Source organism: Aspergillus steynii (assembly GCF_002849105.1).
Source record: "Aspergillus steynii IBT 23096 chromosome Unknown P170scaffold_1, whole genome shotgun sequence".
Lineage (NCBI taxonomy): Eukaryota > Fungi > Ascomycota > Eurotiomycetes > Eurotiales > Aspergillaceae > Aspergillus > Aspergillus steynii.
In genome coordinates, this window is record NW_020194398.1 from 3109374 (window position 1) to 3126770 (window position 17397).

General features: G+C 53.0%; 6 protein-coding genes across 6 annotated transcripts; 2 read left to right on the plus strand and 4 right to left on the minus strand.

The window, feature by feature from the left end:
* Nucleotides 1-759: 759 nt before the first annotated feature.
* P170DRAFT_398334 (uncharacterized protein) lies at nucleotides 760-5642 on the plus strand (the record flags this gene model as incomplete). Its single annotated transcript, XM_024846221.1, has 4 exons — nucleotides 760-2745; nucleotides 2890-3483; nucleotides 3550-4871; nucleotides 4928-5642. The coding sequence occupies 4 exons, from the start codon at nucleotides 760-762 to the stop codon at nucleotides 5442-5444; spliced, it is 4419 nt and encodes a 1472-aa protein (XP_024709941.1). The 3' UTR covers nucleotides 5445-5642.
* Nucleotides 5643-6314: 672 nt separating this feature from the next.
* P170DRAFT_470093 (3-deoxy-7-phosphoheptulonate synthase class II) lies at nucleotides 6315-8181 on the minus strand (the record flags this gene model as incomplete). Its single annotated transcript, XM_024852709.1, has 6 exons — nucleotides 6315-7419; nucleotides 7472-7523; nucleotides 7605-7697; nucleotides 7762-7825; nucleotides 7907-8016; nucleotides 8154-8181. 6 exons carry the CDS (start codon nucleotides 8179-8181, stop codon nucleotides 6315-6317), a joined length of 1452 nt encoding a protein of 483 aa, XP_024709942.1.
* A 374-nt stretch (nucleotides 8182-8555) lies between these two features.
* P170DRAFT_460728 (huntingtin-interacting protein K) lies at nucleotides 8556-9347 on the plus strand. Its single transcript, XM_024851963.1, has 2 exons — nucleotides 8556-9047; nucleotides 9124-9347. Exons 1-2 carry the CDS (start codon nucleotides 8724-8726, stop codon nucleotides 9232-9234), a joined length of 435 nt encoding a protein of 144 aa, XP_024709943.1. The 5' UTR covers nucleotides 8556-8723; the 3' UTR covers nucleotides 9235-9347.
* A 3-nt stretch (nucleotides 9348-9350) lies between these two features.
* On the minus strand, nucleotides 9351-11616 carry P170DRAFT_432272 (putative MFS multidrug transporter). The gene is made up of 3 exons (XM_024848227.1): nucleotides 10735-11616; nucleotides 10419-10665; nucleotides 9351-10366 (listed from the first exon to the last, which is right to left on the minus strand). The coding sequence occupies exons 1-3, from the start codon at nucleotides 11457-11459 to the stop codon at nucleotides 9455-9457; spliced, it is 1884 nt and encodes a 627-aa protein (XP_024709944.1). The 5' UTR covers nucleotides 11460-11616; the 3' UTR covers nucleotides 9351-9454.
* A 1975-nt stretch (nucleotides 11617-13591) lies between these two features.
* P170DRAFT_23039 (uncharacterized protein) lies at nucleotides 13592-15112 on the minus strand. Its single transcript, XM_024842894.1, has one exon. It carries the CDS (start codon nucleotides 15018-15020, stop codon nucleotides 13794-13796), a length of 1227 nt encoding a protein of 408 aa, XP_024709945.1. The 5' UTR covers nucleotides 15021-15112; the 3' UTR covers nucleotides 13592-13793.
* An 842-nt stretch (nucleotides 15113-15954) lies between these two features.
* On the minus strand, nucleotides 15955-17343 carry P170DRAFT_470096 (uncharacterized protein; the record flags this gene model as incomplete). The annotated part of the gene is made up of 2 exons (XM_024852710.1): nucleotides 15955-17151; nucleotides 17239-17343. The coding sequence occupies 2 exons, from the start codon at nucleotides 17341-17343 to the stop codon at nucleotides 15955-15957; spliced, it is 1302 nt and encodes a 433-aa protein (XP_024709946.1).
* Between the last annotated feature and the right edge of the window lie 54 nt (nucleotides 17344-17397).

Genomic DNA, 17397 nt, shown 5'->3' on the forward strand with positions numbered 1-17397 from the left:
TGGGTTAATACCAGGTGAATTTGGATAAGTCAAACAAATCGAATGGTTCATTTCAGGTTCAATAGACGCTGTTATTGTTAATTGTATAATGCAGCCTGCAAGTATATTTACTCCTGTATTAATATTCACAATCAAAACAGTACTATATATATACAACGCAGAACAAACAACATTGCCACGCAATATTATTGCTTGAGTATTCTAGAGTTGTGGGACCAAAGTAATTACGGAACAGAACAAACATGAAATAGGAGATGAATATTTCCATGTGAGCAGTATTCCCACCCAGCACAATGTTGCTTGAAAATGCCAAAACATGAGCGTTATGCAATGTTTGTGCACATGACCCAATCTGGCCTAGCGTCGCTGCCTGAGAGCCGGGCGATCCCCGTGACCAGGGCGGGGCCGCCATCACCCCAGTAACCGCCAGCTGGACGCCAAACAAGAAACAAGACCCAACGCCATCCAATAAACCCAAGCAATCCACAACCTCTGTGGCCTGGAATTATTATCTAACCTTGCATATACGACTTGCTTCGACTCGACCGGCCCTACCAGGAACTGTCATTGTTAACTGCACTGTCGGCGCAGGCTCACAATGACCATTGCGCCCTCTCGATACTAACCCACCTCCCTTTTCCTTCCCTTCCGACCGCACCACACAACAGCGGCACGGGAAGCAGACGACACTCCTAGCTTCTCGCGATACGAGAACGAACAGAATACCCGGACAATTAGACAGCAAGCTTACAGTCCACTATGGCTCGAGCAGCTGTCATCCCGAAGTCGTCGCCCCCTAAACGGGCCACGCGCACCACCGCGAAACGAGCGGCGACTACATCAACGACGACAACGACCACTAAGACTACCAAGACCGCTACTAAGCCGGCAACACGAACGACGACAAAGGGAAAGGCACCAACGTCGGCTACCGAAGCCAGGAAACGGGGCGTGCGCACCGCAGCGGCGGCGAGTAAACAGGCCGACGATAGCTCGGACGATGGAACCGATGACGAACTTGGAGATATTGATACCAAGCAGAAGAGCTCTACGTCGAGAGCTAAGGCGAAGCCGTCTGCTGCTACCGCTGGTCGCGGTAGACGGACGGCTGCGTCTGCCACGCCGGAGGTTGAGAGTGACGAGGACGAGGATGAGCTTGCCCAGACTGAAGCGCCGAAAAAGCGCGCGGGGAGGCCAAAGACAAAGCCAGTAGAGGCCACTGAGAAGACCTCGACTGCTCCTAAGACGAGGGGTAGGCCTAAGGGCAGCAGCAATACCAAGACTAGCACCTCTTCGTCGACTGCTGGGAAAGAAAACACACAGCGGAAGACGCGGACGCAGGCGAGTGTCGAGCCCGAGCCTGAAATCGAGCAGGCCCCGAAAGAAATATATATCGCGACAAACTCTACAAGCATGCGATCGAACATCCTGCGTGGGCCAGCCAAAAAGAAGAAGGTCACGTTCCGCGACCCCGATTCGGACGAAGACATGAGTGAACCCATACCTCCCCCGGCTGGACGGAGAAGAGCCGCTACACCTGCGAAGAAGGCTGGGCTCGGAGCCAAGCCTGTTCGCAGCTCTCCTGCTGCCTCCGGTCGGGGCCGTAAACCGGCAGCTGCGAAGAAGGACGCCTCGAAGCCTCTTTCACCGAAGAAGGCAACGCAAGTCGCCAAGTCTATCTCGTCATACGTCAGCTCGGATGGTGAAGACGACGAGCTGAATGTTATCAAAAGCCCGGTCAGAATTACTGTCGACTCTCCCACCAAACACGGATCAACAAATACTGGATTAAGCTCCCCGGTAAAACGAATCAACTTTGCGCCCACTTCGCCTCACAAAAAGGTCGACGAAAACGGAGAGCCCACCGCCCACTTCCCCATGCCGATGGATTTCAGCGAGTCGCTTTTCATGTCCAGCCCTGCTCGCCGCCCTACCCCGTCGCCCTTCAATTTCACGATGAGGGAAACCCCTAGACGTGGTGGATTCACCCTTCGGGAGGATATGAAGCCTTTGAGTCAGCCAGACCAGACGCCAACTAAGAGCTCGCCCTTAAAAGCATCTCCTAAAAAGGCCAAATTGGAGACCCCAAGGCGTGGTAATCTGGGCTTCCTCGACGAGAGCAAACCGCTCGCCCAGCCGAACTTCACCCCAGGACACAACTCTCCACTCAAATCTTCGCCTAAGAAGGGTCTTTTCAGTATTTCGCTTCCCTCACAGCCTGCTCCCCCTGTATCATCGACGCCATTGAAATCTGCGAGTCTACTACACAGTCCTGCAAAGAAAATCGCATCTCCGTTCAAGAGCTCTTTGATGAGGCGGTCTCCCTTGGTTGAAGATCATCCGTCAGAGACTGAAGACCATGAAGAAAGCTACACACCAACTCAAAGCCCTCCAAAGCCTATCAACTTTGATGATTTGGAAGACGACATGGAGACGGAGGATGATGCCGAGCAGCCCGATGCTCCTACTTTTGAAGAAGTCGCAGATGACTTCCCCACTGAGAATGAATCGCACATCGAACAAAAGACAGACAGCTACGCCCACCAAACCGAGGATCCTGAAACCTCTGACGATGAGCTTGCAGAGGAGCCTCAAGAATACACTTCCAAGGACATGGATGATCATTACGCAGCAGCTGAAGATGGCGTTCCTGAGGACCCTATGGATCCATTGGAACTTCAGGTGGAAGAGGTTGATAGCGAGCAACCTAAGGAGCTGGCCGAGAATGATTTCGAAGAGGACAAGGTGGACTTTGAGGACGATGGCGAAAACCCCGAATATGATGAAGAAAATGCCGAATCTCCTGACGATCATGTTGAAGAACTTACCCAACCAAACTTCGAATACCATGACGATGAGAAGGAGAGCCCTGTCAACGACAGAGTTGAGAACATCGATGACGAGGATGCCCACAACTTGGAAGAACAAATGCATGACGCAGAGGAGAACGACGACCCCGTTTCTGTCCTAGACCATGATCAAACTGACCGTCGTGCGGAGTCAGAGGAAGTTCAAGAAGAGCCAATGGAAAACGAGCCCGAGCAATCTACAATCAGAGAGGAGCCTGCTTCTGCCCGTCGACACAGCCTTATTGAAGGACTTGAAGATGTCTTTGTCGACGCCCCGCTTGCTACCAACAATATGAATGATGAACCCGAATCCATCGGCGGTGATGACATGTCAGAAGCTGATGGCGAGGAGCATAATATGGTTGGGTCCAACAACCAGTACGATGAAGAATACTACGACATTGGCGATGACTATGCGTTCGATGACGACGAGGAGACAATCGTGGCCTTCGAAATGACTGGTCAGCAAGAGATGTTTGATGCGCCAGCCATTGCGAATGAACAACCCCAGGATAACGCTCCTCAAGAAGTCGAAATTCAACGCTCACCCAGCCCAGTTGAATCGACGGGACAGGAAATGGTTCAAGCGCTAGTCAGTCATGAGGATGGAGTGCAGGAAAGCGCTTCTCATGAAGTCGAAAGCAACACTCCGCCAGTTCCATCCCCACGTAATGTGGAGAACTACAGGGATAATGAGAAGGATGAAACGGATTCAAACACAGATGACATGTCTGATTCCGAGCCTGCTGCTGAGGGAAGCATCCAAGCCAACAAGGATGCTAGCCCTCAAGTACAAACCCAGTCTGAGCACCAGTCTCCTGCTCCGGCTACTGAAGCCCATCGTGGTAACCGCCCACGGTTCACGCTACTGGCAGATCAGCTCAGTGGTTGGAAGGCCAGCAGCCCCGAAAAGCCTCAAGCGAGGCGGTCAAAGAGGAAGGGTGTTTTCTCTCTTGGTGGTGGCCTGAGAAGATCTAGCGGTGTTTCTCGTACTTCCCGTCTCTCTGGGCAGGTGTCATATCCTGAAATCCCCGCTCAGGAAGACAACGAAGCCCCAGGATTGTCTGATCAAGAGCAAATCCTCGACGCTCAGGAAGTTGCCACTCATGACGCTACGATGCACGAGCCTGAAGCAATCCAAGAGAATGCCCAGGAGACTCAGCCATCCATTGAGCAGCCCAACTTTGAGATCTTCAGTGACCCGGACCCTGAAGTGATTCAGACCGAGTCGGCTGAGCAAAAGGATTCTTACAACGCAGTCCCAGGCTCTTCAAATGAGGATCAAGGTTCAGCCAAGCCTGCATCTCCGGCTCAAGAGGCTTCATTTGAGGAGGATGACGACAAGGAGAACGATGATATCCCTCTTCCTGGACCAGTGACTCCGGTGAAGAACAAGAGCAACCAAATGCAGACATTCCATACGGTGTCAAAGGTGCCACTGAAGGGAGAAGGAGAGATCTCTCCCCTGAAACCATCTCGCAAACGAGGCTTGTCGTTATCGGGTACCTCGCCTACTCGGTCCTCTTCCAGAATCCGCAAGTCTTTGGGTCCCCTAGAGCCGGCTTCCTTGCGCCCACCTCGCAAACTTCCTCGTCTTGAGCAGGACTCAATCCCTAAGCTGCAACCGAATATGTCCCGAAGAAGGAGCTCCATAGCCCAACAGCCTAGAAGTGACAAGAAACCCTCGCGTCCTTCTAGCCCGACGAAGGGTCCCCGAAAGAGTCTGAATGCAGCCAGCCTGGTCTTGCGGGGGACCGTCGTTTTTGTTGATGTTCATACCACGGAAGGAGAGGATGCCAGCGGTATCTTCATCGAGCTTCTGCAGCAAATGGGGGCTCGATGCGTGAAAAACTGGTCCTGGAACCCTCGCGCCAGCGTTTCACCGGACGAGGACCCTCAAACCAAGGAAGCCAGAGTGGGTATAACCCACGTCGTCTACAAAGATGGAGGCGTGCGAACTCTCGAGAAGGTCAGACACGCCAGAGGCCTGGTGAAGTGCGTTGGAGTCGGTTGGGTTCTTGAGTAAGCATCACCCCCTCGCCCAGTGATTTGAATCTCAGTACTAATTCAGTTTTTAGCTGCGAGCGAGAAGGCAAATGGCTCGACGAAGCCCACTACGCAGTTGACAGCTCCATCATCCCCCGCGGCGGAGCCAAGCGCAGAAAGAGCATGGAGCCCCGAGCCCTCAGCAACGTCAACGGCACCCTCGTCACCAGCACCGCCGCGCGGTCCGGCGCAGACGTCGAAGAGTTCAAGCGCCACACCCCCACCCCTCCTCTCGAAGAGCCGTCCACCCCTACCAACACCCGACAGTACGACGCGGACATCAACGAGCGCTACTTCCAAACCCCCAAGACGCCGGGCTACGGCTTCAACATCGACGCCATCGGCATGTCCCCCGCTACTCCCTACTACCTTTCTCAGCGGAACAAGCTCGTGCAGCAAACCTGCCCTCCGAAACAGCTTCAGCAGGGTCTCTTCTCGAAAGCGGGCCCCTCGGAGGAGCCGTCGCAGAAGCTAAGAACGAAGCTTGAAGCCGCTCGCAGGAAGAGCTTGGCTTATAAGCCGAGGGTTGGGAGTCCTTTGATTGAGTGATCAATCTATCAATCAAGACTAAATAAAACGAAAAGAAATAAATGTACAGTTGGCTTGAGGATCGGTGTTGAGGTTGCTTGTCTTTTTTATTTTTCAAGTTTTGGGATCTCTTTTTGTGATGTGTTTCTATGTGTTGGTTTTGTTTTGATCAGATACATACCCCTTTGCAGAATGATTTTTTCTTTTCTTCTTCTTCTTACTTGCTTATAATTATGTTATTCATAAACTGTTGATTTTGAATTTGGTTCAGTGAACTAACTGTATTTATTATCAGTTTCATTATTTCATCAATTAAAAACCAATGTATTGAAAAATGATTTCAAATTGAATTTTCTAATATCCGCCATCTTTCCTTTTTCATCTTTCCCCAAGTCAAGAATAGCAGATAAGGTACGAAGTACTAAGTAACCATCGATCGCTCAAACCAACAAGCAAAGCAGTCAAGAAAGAAGAAAGGGTGAAAAGAAAACTCACGCGTTGATGATGTTGATATCATGTCTTGATTCTCGATCAGTATCAGACCAGACCAGACCAGACCCACCATGTTAAATGTATCCACATCCAACTTTTGTTTAGTATAGGTAAGAAAGAGTAATTGAAGAACATCCCGAAATAGTGTACTTGTAATCGCAAGGTCCAAATCCAAACGTGAAAGGCAAGAAGGCCAGAAGGTCAAAAGATAGATCGATAGATATTGGAATTGGAGAGATAGGTAAGAAGGATTGGTTGGGAAACAGAGAAAGAATGATTAGAGGTATGAGAAGCCGATAACCAAAGTCTCGTATCCCGAACGAGTGACTAAGTCATGCGATTTTAATTGCACCCTAGTGAAGTGAAGTCGAGTAAATAAGGGGAAAGAAAGGAAGGAGGCTAGAGGGGAGAAGCCGATTCATCCTTCTCATCCATATCACGATAGAACCCAGCCACTAGGAACGCCAGCTCAAGCGCCTGCTTCTCGTTCAGTCGCGGATCACAGAACGTCGTGTATCGTTCGCCGAGACCTTCCTCGGTCAGACCGGCGGCGCCGCCGACGCACTCGGTGACCGCCTCACCCGTTAACTCGAGATGCATGCCGCCGAGGAAAGAGCCGGCGGCGCGGTGGATCTCCAGGGCCTGTTTCAGCTCGGACAGGATGTCGCTGAAGTGGCGGGTCTTAACGCCCGAGGGGGTGGACTGCGTGTTGCCGTGCATGGGGTCGCATTGCCAGACGGGGATGTGGCCCGAGGCCTGGACGGCGGCGATGTGCGCAGGCAGGTAGTCGGCGATCTTGGAGGCGCCGTAGCGCGAGATGAGGGTGACTTTGCCTACCTCTCGGGTCGGGTTGACGACGTCGAGGAGGTGGGTCAGGTCGGAGGGGGTCATGCTGGGACCGATTTTGATACCGATGGGGTTGACGATGCCGCGGAAGAATTCGACGTGTGCGCCGTCGAGTTGGCGCGTGCGGTCACCGATCCAGATGAAGTGGGCGGAGGTGGCGTAGTAGGATGCTAGGGGGTTGGAATGCTGTGGGTTGTGGTTGTTATGGTCAGTTGTAGCGGTGGTAGTGCTGGCGGTGGCGGCGGAGGAAGGGTTTTTGAGGAGGCGGGTGAGCGATTGTTCGTATTCAAGAAGAAGACCCTCATGGCTGGTATAGACGTCGACGGTCTCGACACCGCGATCGGTATCGATACCCACGGTTTGCATGAACCGCAGGGCGTCCTTGACGCGGTTCACGATGTGCTCGTACTTCTCTTTAATGGATGGCGTGATAACATGGCCAAGTCCCCAGTCCAGCGGGGAATGAAGATCAGCCAGGCCAGACGATAGAGATGCCCGGAGGTAATTGAGAGTTGCAGCGGAGTGGAAGTAGGCCGACACCAGTCGTGAGGGATCCGGCTTGCGGGATTCAGGCGACGCAGGGAAGCCGTTGATGTTGTCGCCTCGGAACGACGGCATCTCCACGCCATCGATCACCTCCATAGGGCTGGACCGAGGTCTTGTATCATCAGCAAGTGACCAGCCATAATACCAATTCATAGGAAACTCACTTGGCAAATTGACCCGCAATGCGCGCAATACGCACAACAGGCCGATTGGCACCTATTACCAAGTCAACAACCTCCCATCAAACAAACACATAATATATAGCGACACAGAGAGAGGGATAGAGAGAGAACTCACCCCAAATCAAAACCAAACTCATCTGCAACAGCAGCTTAACCTTAGCTTCGATCATATCCTGATTACAATAGTCGAACAGCTCGGCGCAATCTCCTATACCATCATCAAGAGCTCAGACGCAAACCCAGACCGAAGCTAAGAAACACACACGACCCACCTCCTTGGAGCACGAAGGCCTTCCCAAGCGCAACATTGCGAAGACTCTCTTTCAAACTGGTAATCTAGTCACGTAGCACAGTCCAATTAGCCGACTTGGACCTAGCCACCCCCCCAAACAAGAAGCCAAGCCAGCACAGACATACCTCCTGGGTAGTAACCAAGGGCGGCAACTTGCCCAACTTCGTCAAGGCGGATTGCAACCCCTGAGGATCTCCGTAGAGGACGTCCTGCTTAATGGGCTTGGAAGTCCAAGCTAGAGGATAGCGTCGGGAGTTCAGTCAGTCAGGGCGCGCTAGATGGGGAACGTGGCTTTTCCTTTGCGCTCTTTTTGTCCGTTGGAGCCATTGATGTCGGGGCTGGACTCTTTAGAATGATAATGAGTTCACTCACAATTCGGGGTCCAATCGTCCATGGTCATGGTCGTGGCTCTGGTCATCCAGTGGGGATCAAACGTTTATGATCGACAGGCTATCCGCAGTAGATACGTCAAATAAAGTGGGCACTGCGGCGCATCGAATGGCGGGGCAAGAGAGGGAGAGAGATGAAAGACAAAGAAGGGGAAGGAGGCAAACCAGATGATTGGGGGAAGATTAAAGGAACAGTCGAAGTGCCACAAAAATGGAAGAGCTAAAAGAAAACGACACAACACGAGCAGAAAAAGGTCGAGCTGAAGAAAAGCAAAAGCCGGTTATTCGCGGCCTGAGTCATCGCTCGCATTATGTAAGGAGCGGGCCTGGGAGCCTGGCAGCCTGACAGCCTGAAGGTTATCGATAAGAAACGTCATGGCCTGGACTTCTCCATACATTCTTAGGTATTCTTCATCGCATCATCTACGCAAGGGATCCATCCATTCATCCATCTCCATCTCATCCTAACCATCTAACCCAGTCGCTTACTAGAGATCCAATTCGCAACCCAACCAAGAAAGCAAATCAAAGCAAAGCAAAGCAAGCACAGAAAATGTCCGATCCGATCCCCTCCGCGCACCCCGACCCGGACGCCGTAGACCAAAAACTCCCCGCGAACGCCGAAGACCGCAAAGCCGCCGCCGCGCTCTCCTCGCTCAACACCAATGAAATCGCCGCCGACTCCGACTCGGCCGCCAAACCGCCCGCGTCGGCCGACCAGGAGGCACTGGGCAAGGCGATGAGTCGGCTGGAGATCGCCGCGGGGACCGGAGCGGCGGGCAAAGGCGGGGCCGGCGCGGCGCAGAAGAAAGGAAGTGCCGGTGAGGTGGTGAAGAAGCAGGCGGTTAAGGTGGCGGCGGAGGATGTCACGCTTCTGGTAGGTTATGTTGGTTTGGACTGGGGCTGTGGGTGAGGTCGATTGATTGAATGGGTGATTGGCTGACTGGTGACAGGCTGAGGAATTGGAGTTGAACAAGCTCAAGGCAACGGAGCTATTGAAGCTGCATGATGGAGATGCGAAGAAGGCGATCAAGGCATTTGTGACGCCGGCGGTAGCAGCTTGAAGCTGGCTTACTGGCCGATTAAACCCCGTCCATGTGTATAATGGATTGATGAACGTGATGAAATCGTATATTTTGAAATCTATCAATGCAATCAGAAAGCAAAGTGACCAAGGTATCCCTGTCATAAACATGTCTCATAAATCGTCCGATATATTCCCGGTAAATCCAACCACTGTACCACCCTCGGTCATCCACTTGTCTCCGATATCCACCGCTCCGCTCACCGAGTATCTTCCGACTCCTCCGTCCGATCCGCATTCTTCTCGATCCCTCTCCCCTCGTAGATCGACCAAAGCAGCATCCAACCCACCAAAGCTTCCAGGGCCAGAGCCCACCAAATACCGCCGACCATGTTGTATTTCAGCCCAAGTCCCAGACCCCAGCCGCCAATCATCGGTCCTAGAGTACGAGCGCCGCTGGATATACTCTGAGCAACCCCATGGATGGTACCGAGAACCGAGGGGTCCGTGACGCTGTTATTCACGAGAATGATAGCGGCTGGGAGGGCAAAGGTGCGCGAAATAACTTGCAATCCGACCACAATCGTGAACGATGGCCACACTAGCCACGGGTATCGCGGAATCAGCACCAAGAAAGGCATCAGTGCATACGCCAGTGGCGAGAACGGCAGGAAAGTGCGGAAAGAAGTAAGCGTTCCCAGCCGGGATTGAATCTCAGGGTAGACAAATATCTGCAGCGGGAGGCCAATGACTCCAATGATGGCGGTTGCCAGGCCGACTCGAGACGAAGGCAATCCCAATCCCCCGCCGAAATGGAGACCTTCCCTGGTCTTTTCCGGGGCTCGCGGGGTCGGCAGAAACGTGAAGGTCATCGAGTTGAAAGCGCTGGTGTGGAATGCAAGCAGGAAATGCGCCAGGAGTGTAAGTAGCACATTGGGTGTCCAGATCTGACGAAATCCCGGGCGTTTCTGACGAGGCCGGATACGAGATCGAGCCGGGCTGGAAGGCGCCGATCTGCTGGCTATACTTCCATCGATGTACAGTGACTCATCATCGGCGTGGTTGACCAGTGGACGATAATATCGACCACCCCGCCGTCGAGATATCGATTTCGCCAATGTGCGGCCCAGTTTTCGGCCCCAGTCACCTCGATACCGTGCAACTTGATGTGTCTGTTGACAGGAATTAGTATCACATCTCATCTAGGAAAAGGACTCCACTTACTTCATCAAGTCCAAGGAGGACAGCAATCATCGAAACAAAAATGAAGATTGCACTGAGCACATTGGGCAATGCAAACGGCCACCGTTCCATCCACCACACTCCATCTTTACCGCCAAACACGGTCCCAGGACCAAACAGATGCGGATAGCTCTTCAGCGGATCCGCCAACATGCCTCCGAAGATAGGGCCGACAATCACACCGACATTAAAACACATCGGCAACAGCAGGAAAGCTCGAGATTGATACCTAGACAGGAACAGTTTCGTAAGCCAGTCGATCAATATAACGAGTAACCCCAGATCAGAGCAAACATACTTTTTCTCCTGGATAATCTCCGCAATCATAGTCCTCATCACCCCAACATTACTATTCAACACACCCCCCAGCGTCCGAAAGACCGCAGCCACGACAAACGACCTCGAGAACCCGAACCCCAAGCACGACAGACACGTCCCCAGCAGCCCGATCAGAAGCACGCGCTTCCGCCCCATCCACTCCGCATCAGCCAAGCGGCCCCACCAGACGGCGGTCAGGAACTGCGCGGCGGTAAAGCACCCCTGCAGGATCCCCGCCTGCGCGGAGATGGTGGAGTCCGGCAACGAGGGGTCGAATGATTTGAGCTGGTAGAACATGTAGGCCTGCAGCGATGTCTGCGTGAGGGGCTCGGAGAGACGCGCGAAGGTCAGGATCGCCAGTTGGCCCTTCTTAGGCAAGGAGCGCCATGTCACCGGTTTTTCGCTGGCGAGTTCGGAATCCGCGTCGTCGTGGTCGTGGTCGCTGTCGCTGTCGCTGTCTTCGCCGCGGCTAGGAGTGAGATCGGGAGCGGGCGCCAGGAAGCGGGTTTCTGCGGAGTCGCCATCGTAGATGACGGTGTCGATGCTGTCGCTGTCGTCGTCTTTGGGCGGTAGGTTGTGCCTGGCAGTACTCGAGGTGCCTGGAGGAGCGGAGAAGGGCTGAGTTGAGTAATTGCTCTCGTGAGCGCCGGAGTCTACATGCTGGGTAGACTCAGGCCGGAAGTCATTTCGTCCGCTGAATCCCATCAACAAGCAAGTATCGGTGAGTAAAACTGGAGGGGAAAGACAACGAGAATGGGATGAATAGGATCTTTGACGATTGAATGAATCGGTGTTTTGATGAGGCGAAAAAGTTTGGTTCGATCGGGCAAATCGATTTCTCAGTCCGGGGATTCGCCATCGGCACTAAGCCCGTTCGGGCGTTATCTTATCAAGAGTGCATAATTCGAGTTATGAAAACGTGCTTACTCATTTTCAGCTGTAATGCAGGATCTATCCAATCCCACTCGACATCACATTCAAAGCAAATAGTGTACACCATGCAACCAGGCCGCCAAACGCCTTTCCTGGGAAGAAAAAAAAAATCAATGAAAATTGAACGAATGAAGGGGGAGACACAAGAATCCGGTCCTTGCATGAGCTTTGAATGCCACTCGTCCATCAATATCACAAAATCAATCCTATGTAAGAAAGGAAAAGAAAACAAGAGAAGGATGTATAAAAGAATCGCAGAAAGAAAAAACAAGGTATCCATAACTAATTACGACGGCTGTCACCACTCCTGCCAGTCATGTCCATAGTGCTCTCGATGCCTTCCCAGGGAAGCTCTTCATCATCCGAGTCGTACTCCGCTGCAAGATTCTTGGGAGCAGACTTCTCAGTGGTAGCAGTCACGTCAGCCGTTCTCTCCGCGGCGGCGTCAATGCCAATCGATTGCAGGGTCATCTCCATCTCCTGTTCGGTCATTTCTTGTCCATTTTGCTTCTGGCCTTCGAGGACGTCATACAGTGCATAGATCTGGTCGGCCTTCATATCCACATCCTTCAGGAGCTTCTCAATCTTCGCACTCAGCGACTTTCTCTGCCGCTTGCTCAACGATGCATCCAGCTTGTTGTATGCGCCTTGGTAGGTTACCAACTGGATCTTCAGGTGCGCCAGCTCGTCCTCTAGAGCTTTCAGTACCGTGGCAAGAGCCGTGGCGGGCGCTTGGGCCGGACGTAAAGTGGGATCCTCGTTGTAAACAGAGGGCTGGGGCATACGCTCCGATACAGGAATAGGCTTGGGGATCTTCACAGATTCTTCGGTGTGGTCACAGTGATCCCCGGAAATGGTTCGCTTGCAAACGGTGCAGTTCTTCCCGTTATGCTGCGTCGCGTTATCAAGTGCCCGTTGAGCCGGTTCAGGCAGTTGTGCTGGGTTTTCAGCAATAAGATCAGGTCGGCTCAGGGTGATATCGGGAAGAATGAATGCAGAGGTCATGTCCTGCGAAGGCTGTCGTCGTTTCCGGGGCGCCGTCGAATGATCGGAGTGGCGGCGTGGTCGCTCAATCGGCACAGACAAATTGCTGTCTTCCTCGGCCATGCTGACTTTCGATGTCCCCGTCATGTCTCCCATAGCAGATGCTGGTCTCGCGGGGACTTGCTTGGTTTCCTTCAGGGACGACTTTCTCGGTGCGGCTGGCTTCGAAACACTGGCACGAGTAGAATTTTGGGTATCGTTGGGCGCCTCGTCTCTGGATGTATTCGACTGGCGTCGCTTGCGTGCCAGCCGTTCTTCTTCCAACGTCTTGCGTAGCTGAGCGATCTCGCGTTCCTGCACATACAGTAAGCACCAGTCGAATTGAGCCCAGGCATGGATTTTTGACTTACATCAACGAAGCTGAGGAGTGTATCATGCTCAGTTGCAGAAGACTTTCGAGTGTTGTTGGTGATCTCGCCAGTGGATTCCACAGGCTCGGTCACGTCCACTTCCTCCACAACAACCCTCTTAACGCGCTGTTTGCCAGTGTTAGATTGCTTCTTTGTTTGCGACCGCCTGTCGGCCTTCTCGGACTTCGACTTGGACGACTCGCGCAAACGTGGCATGTCAATTGAAAACAGCGCTTCATCTGCGCGCTCCTTTTCGAGACGGGAGATCTCCCGGTCAACCTGAGTGGAAATCTTTGCCCGAGAGTCATCCCGCTTTCCAGTCTTGGATCGAGAGCGGGCGCTCTTAGAAGTCACGTCCTTGGTCCCTTGGGAACCACTCACACTTTTCTGAGTGTCCACTTGGCTGTCATCCGAAGTTGCATCGCTTGCAGCAGTTCGCTCCGATCGGTAGGTATCTTCGCGGTTTTTCGAAGCATGTGAGCTAAGCTTCGCCAGTTGGGCCGAGAGTTCCGCATTTTCCTGTCGGAGATTCTTGTTCTCACTCTTAAGGTCCTGTGATTCAAGGTACGCTACTCCTAGCTGGGAGACAGCCATGTCACGCTCCCGGTTCAGCCTCTTGAGGGCAGTTTCCTGCATCTGGGCCTTCCGCTCAACAAGGTCGAGCTTGTTCTGTAAGGCAATGTTGGCCGCATCGAGTTCTAAGAATAACAGGTTAGCCGACAACCGAGAAAACCAGGCCACGAATGCACTTACTCTGATTCTCATTGATAAGACGGTCCTTGCCGTACTCATCTTCCTCGCTATATCTGCTCCTATCATGCTTGTCTTTACGAGACTTGCCCGATTTCAATGACGTGTTTTCTTGCCTCATTTCCTCAATTCGCCTTTCAGCCTCGGATTTAGACCTTTCGAGCTCCGAAACTTTGTCCTGAAGCAATCTCAAGGACACAAAGAGTGCCTTCTCGTCTTCGGGGATCGGCACGGCGTCGAGGGGGATGTGTTCGCGAGTCAAGGATACATCGGCAGTATCGTGCGGGGGGGAAACGAACCGCGTGGTACGCGCTCTGTTTTGCCGAGTATAAACTGGCGTTCCGTCCTCATAGACACCCGAAACCAACTCGGAAAGGTTAGGAAGATCCGGTAGCAGAAAAGATTGCTGAGTTGCGGTGTCCCCGGCAGCATTCATCGACGCGTGGCGGGAGTTGGAAGCGTATTTCCCCTTGCGCATTTCCCTCGCATAGGCATCCTGCGACGCTCTCTCCACGGCGTCGGCAATCTGGTTGGATCCGAATCGCGTCGAGCGAGCAGTACTCGTCACGGCAGGGGGTCTTTCATCGACCACGAAAGAGCCATCGTACGAGTCCCGGGCCTTAGCATGCATGTCGGAGAGCGTTCGTCGCTGGTCCTTGCGGTTCGACTTGGAGGATTGCGGGTCCACGTTTTCCTTCTGAGCAGCGAGACTAGCGCGTCTCAGCTGGGCATCTTTCCGGAGATTTTCGCTAACGGCACGTCGTGGCGTATTCCGCATCGCCGATTTGGGGGTGTGCGAGGTCGGGTAGTCGAGTCGGACGGCGGGCGAAGAGGACCGCACACTGTTTTCAATGCTCATGTATGAGTTACGCGAGTCATCGAGACGACGCGCCGGCTTCGTCGGACCACGTCCGACTTCCAAGGAGATGTCATCGTCGTCATCGTGGTCATTGTCCTCCTCTGAAGTACCAATCTGTGAGAATTCCGGGAAGTAGCGGTCCAGCATGGAGGAGTTGATCGCGTAGTCGGGTTCTTCTGGGTGAGACTCGTGGTTTTTCCTCGCGTTCGGCTTCATGTCGGGGAGCTGGAGGCTGTCGTCAATTTCCTTGGTGGACGCGAGTGCCTCGTGCTCGGGATCAAAGTCTGAACCAAACGACGCGAAGCTATTCGCCGTGTGGTCGCGCGACATGGCGGGTGTAAACGACGCGACGATTCAGGGGATAATCGATTTATGGTGTATAAGGCTAGGTTCTATTGGCGCCGTCTTTCGCTGGACATCAATAGGAAACAATTCGTGGCAGCCCTGGTTTGGGTGTTGGAAATCAATTAGAGTTGTTTAGATGAAGGCGCGCGTCGGCCACGGTTCCCGAGTCTCAAACGGAGAACAATTGCAGCGGCACCTGAAAAATCTTCAAAATAGTGGCATAAAACCGGAGACTGAAGATAGTATTCTTGAGTAGCAGGACAATGGCATAACCCGCTACTGCTGGATGCGCAAGACGTGGGATGACTGGAAAAACGGGGGTCGATTTGGAAATGAGGAGGTTGGGATTGGGAGTTGTTGGTTTGTTTACTTCCCGGGCGGAGCTGCCGCCGGTGCGACCGCCTTTTGGGGCCAGCAATAACAGTGCCCTTTGCGTGCATTCCGGCGGGAACCACCCACGTCCTTCGTTACTACGTTATTCATTATGCTTGGATTTGCTCTAGCTCACTCATTTCATTCTGTCTCGGGAAATACTATATTCAATAAAGTCTTGATGATAAATAGATAACAGCCTACTCCCGCTTTGTACATTGAAGATAACAAAAGAGGGAAAGGAACTAAAAAACAATTGCTGCCTCCAGAACGCCTTGCTAACAGTAATACTCCTTCAAAACCCAGAAGAACAAGGGAAGGGGACTGGATAAAAAAAAAAAGAAACGAAAAGAAAATCCCACGGATGCTAAGTGATTAAGAGAAAAGAAGTATGCAGGTGTTCAAAGATCGTGAGAATCATGCTCGTTAAACTGAAAGACGCACGCTCTCGAGACAAAAATGTCAAGAATGCAACGATCATAGCATAGCTTCTTCATGCAAGATGGGCATAATGAAGTAAGAATTTACAGTCGGGAGATATGAACCCTCAAGTAGAGTGGGTTTGTTGGTTGGTGGAGGGATTTTCAGGCGGATAGTTCTGGTCAATGGATTGGTGATTTATCGGAGTGGTAGGGGTGTTGTTGACGGGACTGGCGGCGTCAATATGGATGGTCGGCAGGGGTGTCAATTCACGTAATCGAGGAGGCTGCTCCCCGCGGTCGAGGACTGGACTCTCGTAAGGGGGTGCATCCCCCCAGTCCAAGTGCTCGTAGTCCGGAGGCGGAATGCTGAGCCCCCCTACATCTCCATCCTGGGCTGCCGCATGGGTAGAGTGGGCGTGAGATTCGGGTCGAGTCAAGGTGTCGGTTTCCGAGAAGTCGGACTGCATCGACGAGTAAGATTCTCCTCGAGAGTGGACGCTGGTCAGAATTGACCCTGACGATCGATCAGGCCCGTCAGTGTTGATCGAAGCGGCGTTGGACAACAAGGGATGGCGATCTGAATCAGGCGACCTAGCGCGAACACGCGAGCCGTCATGTCGAACCTGGCCCAATTCCGCATAAGAAACACTGGAGATCCTCCGGTCACGACCGCGAGACTGGTGCTCCGCCGCACTCAATGCCGCCGCCAGGTTGGTATTGCTGCCGTTGGCACCGTTGGCACCGTTGGCAGAGGAGCGACTTTCGGCGCGGGCGCGACTCTGAAGACGAAGTTGTTCCAGACGAATATAATCCCCCCGGGCACGGGCATCGCGACGCTCTTGACGCCGGGCCTCACGGTCGGCAATTTCCTGTCGCCGCTGCTGGCGTACCTGGTACAGGGACTCCATCAATTCTTCTCTTCGATTCTCCTCTTCCTCGGCGGTTTCGGGGAATTCCATGACCACATCCATGCCACCGCGCTCTCCTTCTCGGGCAATGATTTGCTCCTCCGGCTTCGGGCTCGACGAATATGCGGGCAGCGTGATCACAGAGCGGACCGAGGTGTCGCGACGGACATTACTGTTGGTGTTCATCTCTGACCCTCCACCAGCAGCGCTGTTTCCTGTCCTGCTCTCCTCATGGGCATTCGACGTCCCACCAGGGACCTGACCATATGCAATCCCAACGGGCCACCGGTTCCATTTGTCCTTCAGGTATTTTCCGGGAATGTATTTCGGGCGACAATTCATTCGACGAAGGGCGCGCAAGGCGAAGTACATCATGAGCATAAAAGCCAACACGAACACAAGACAAGCGGCAACCTATTGGAAAAGAATTGCGTGTCAGCAGTCTGCAATGAAATACAGGGAATCATACCCCGCACGGGAAAGGGGAGGGGAGAAGCTTACAATGATGAAGATATTATTCTTGCCGCCGCCTCCGCCGTCGGTTTTCTTGTCTTTGTCCTCATTCTGACGGGCCAAAAGCCGCCCGGGTTGAGGTGGAAGGAACATTTTCCGTGACGATCGATGATCCCGGGCAAGGCAGGAAAACAGAAGCCCGTGGGT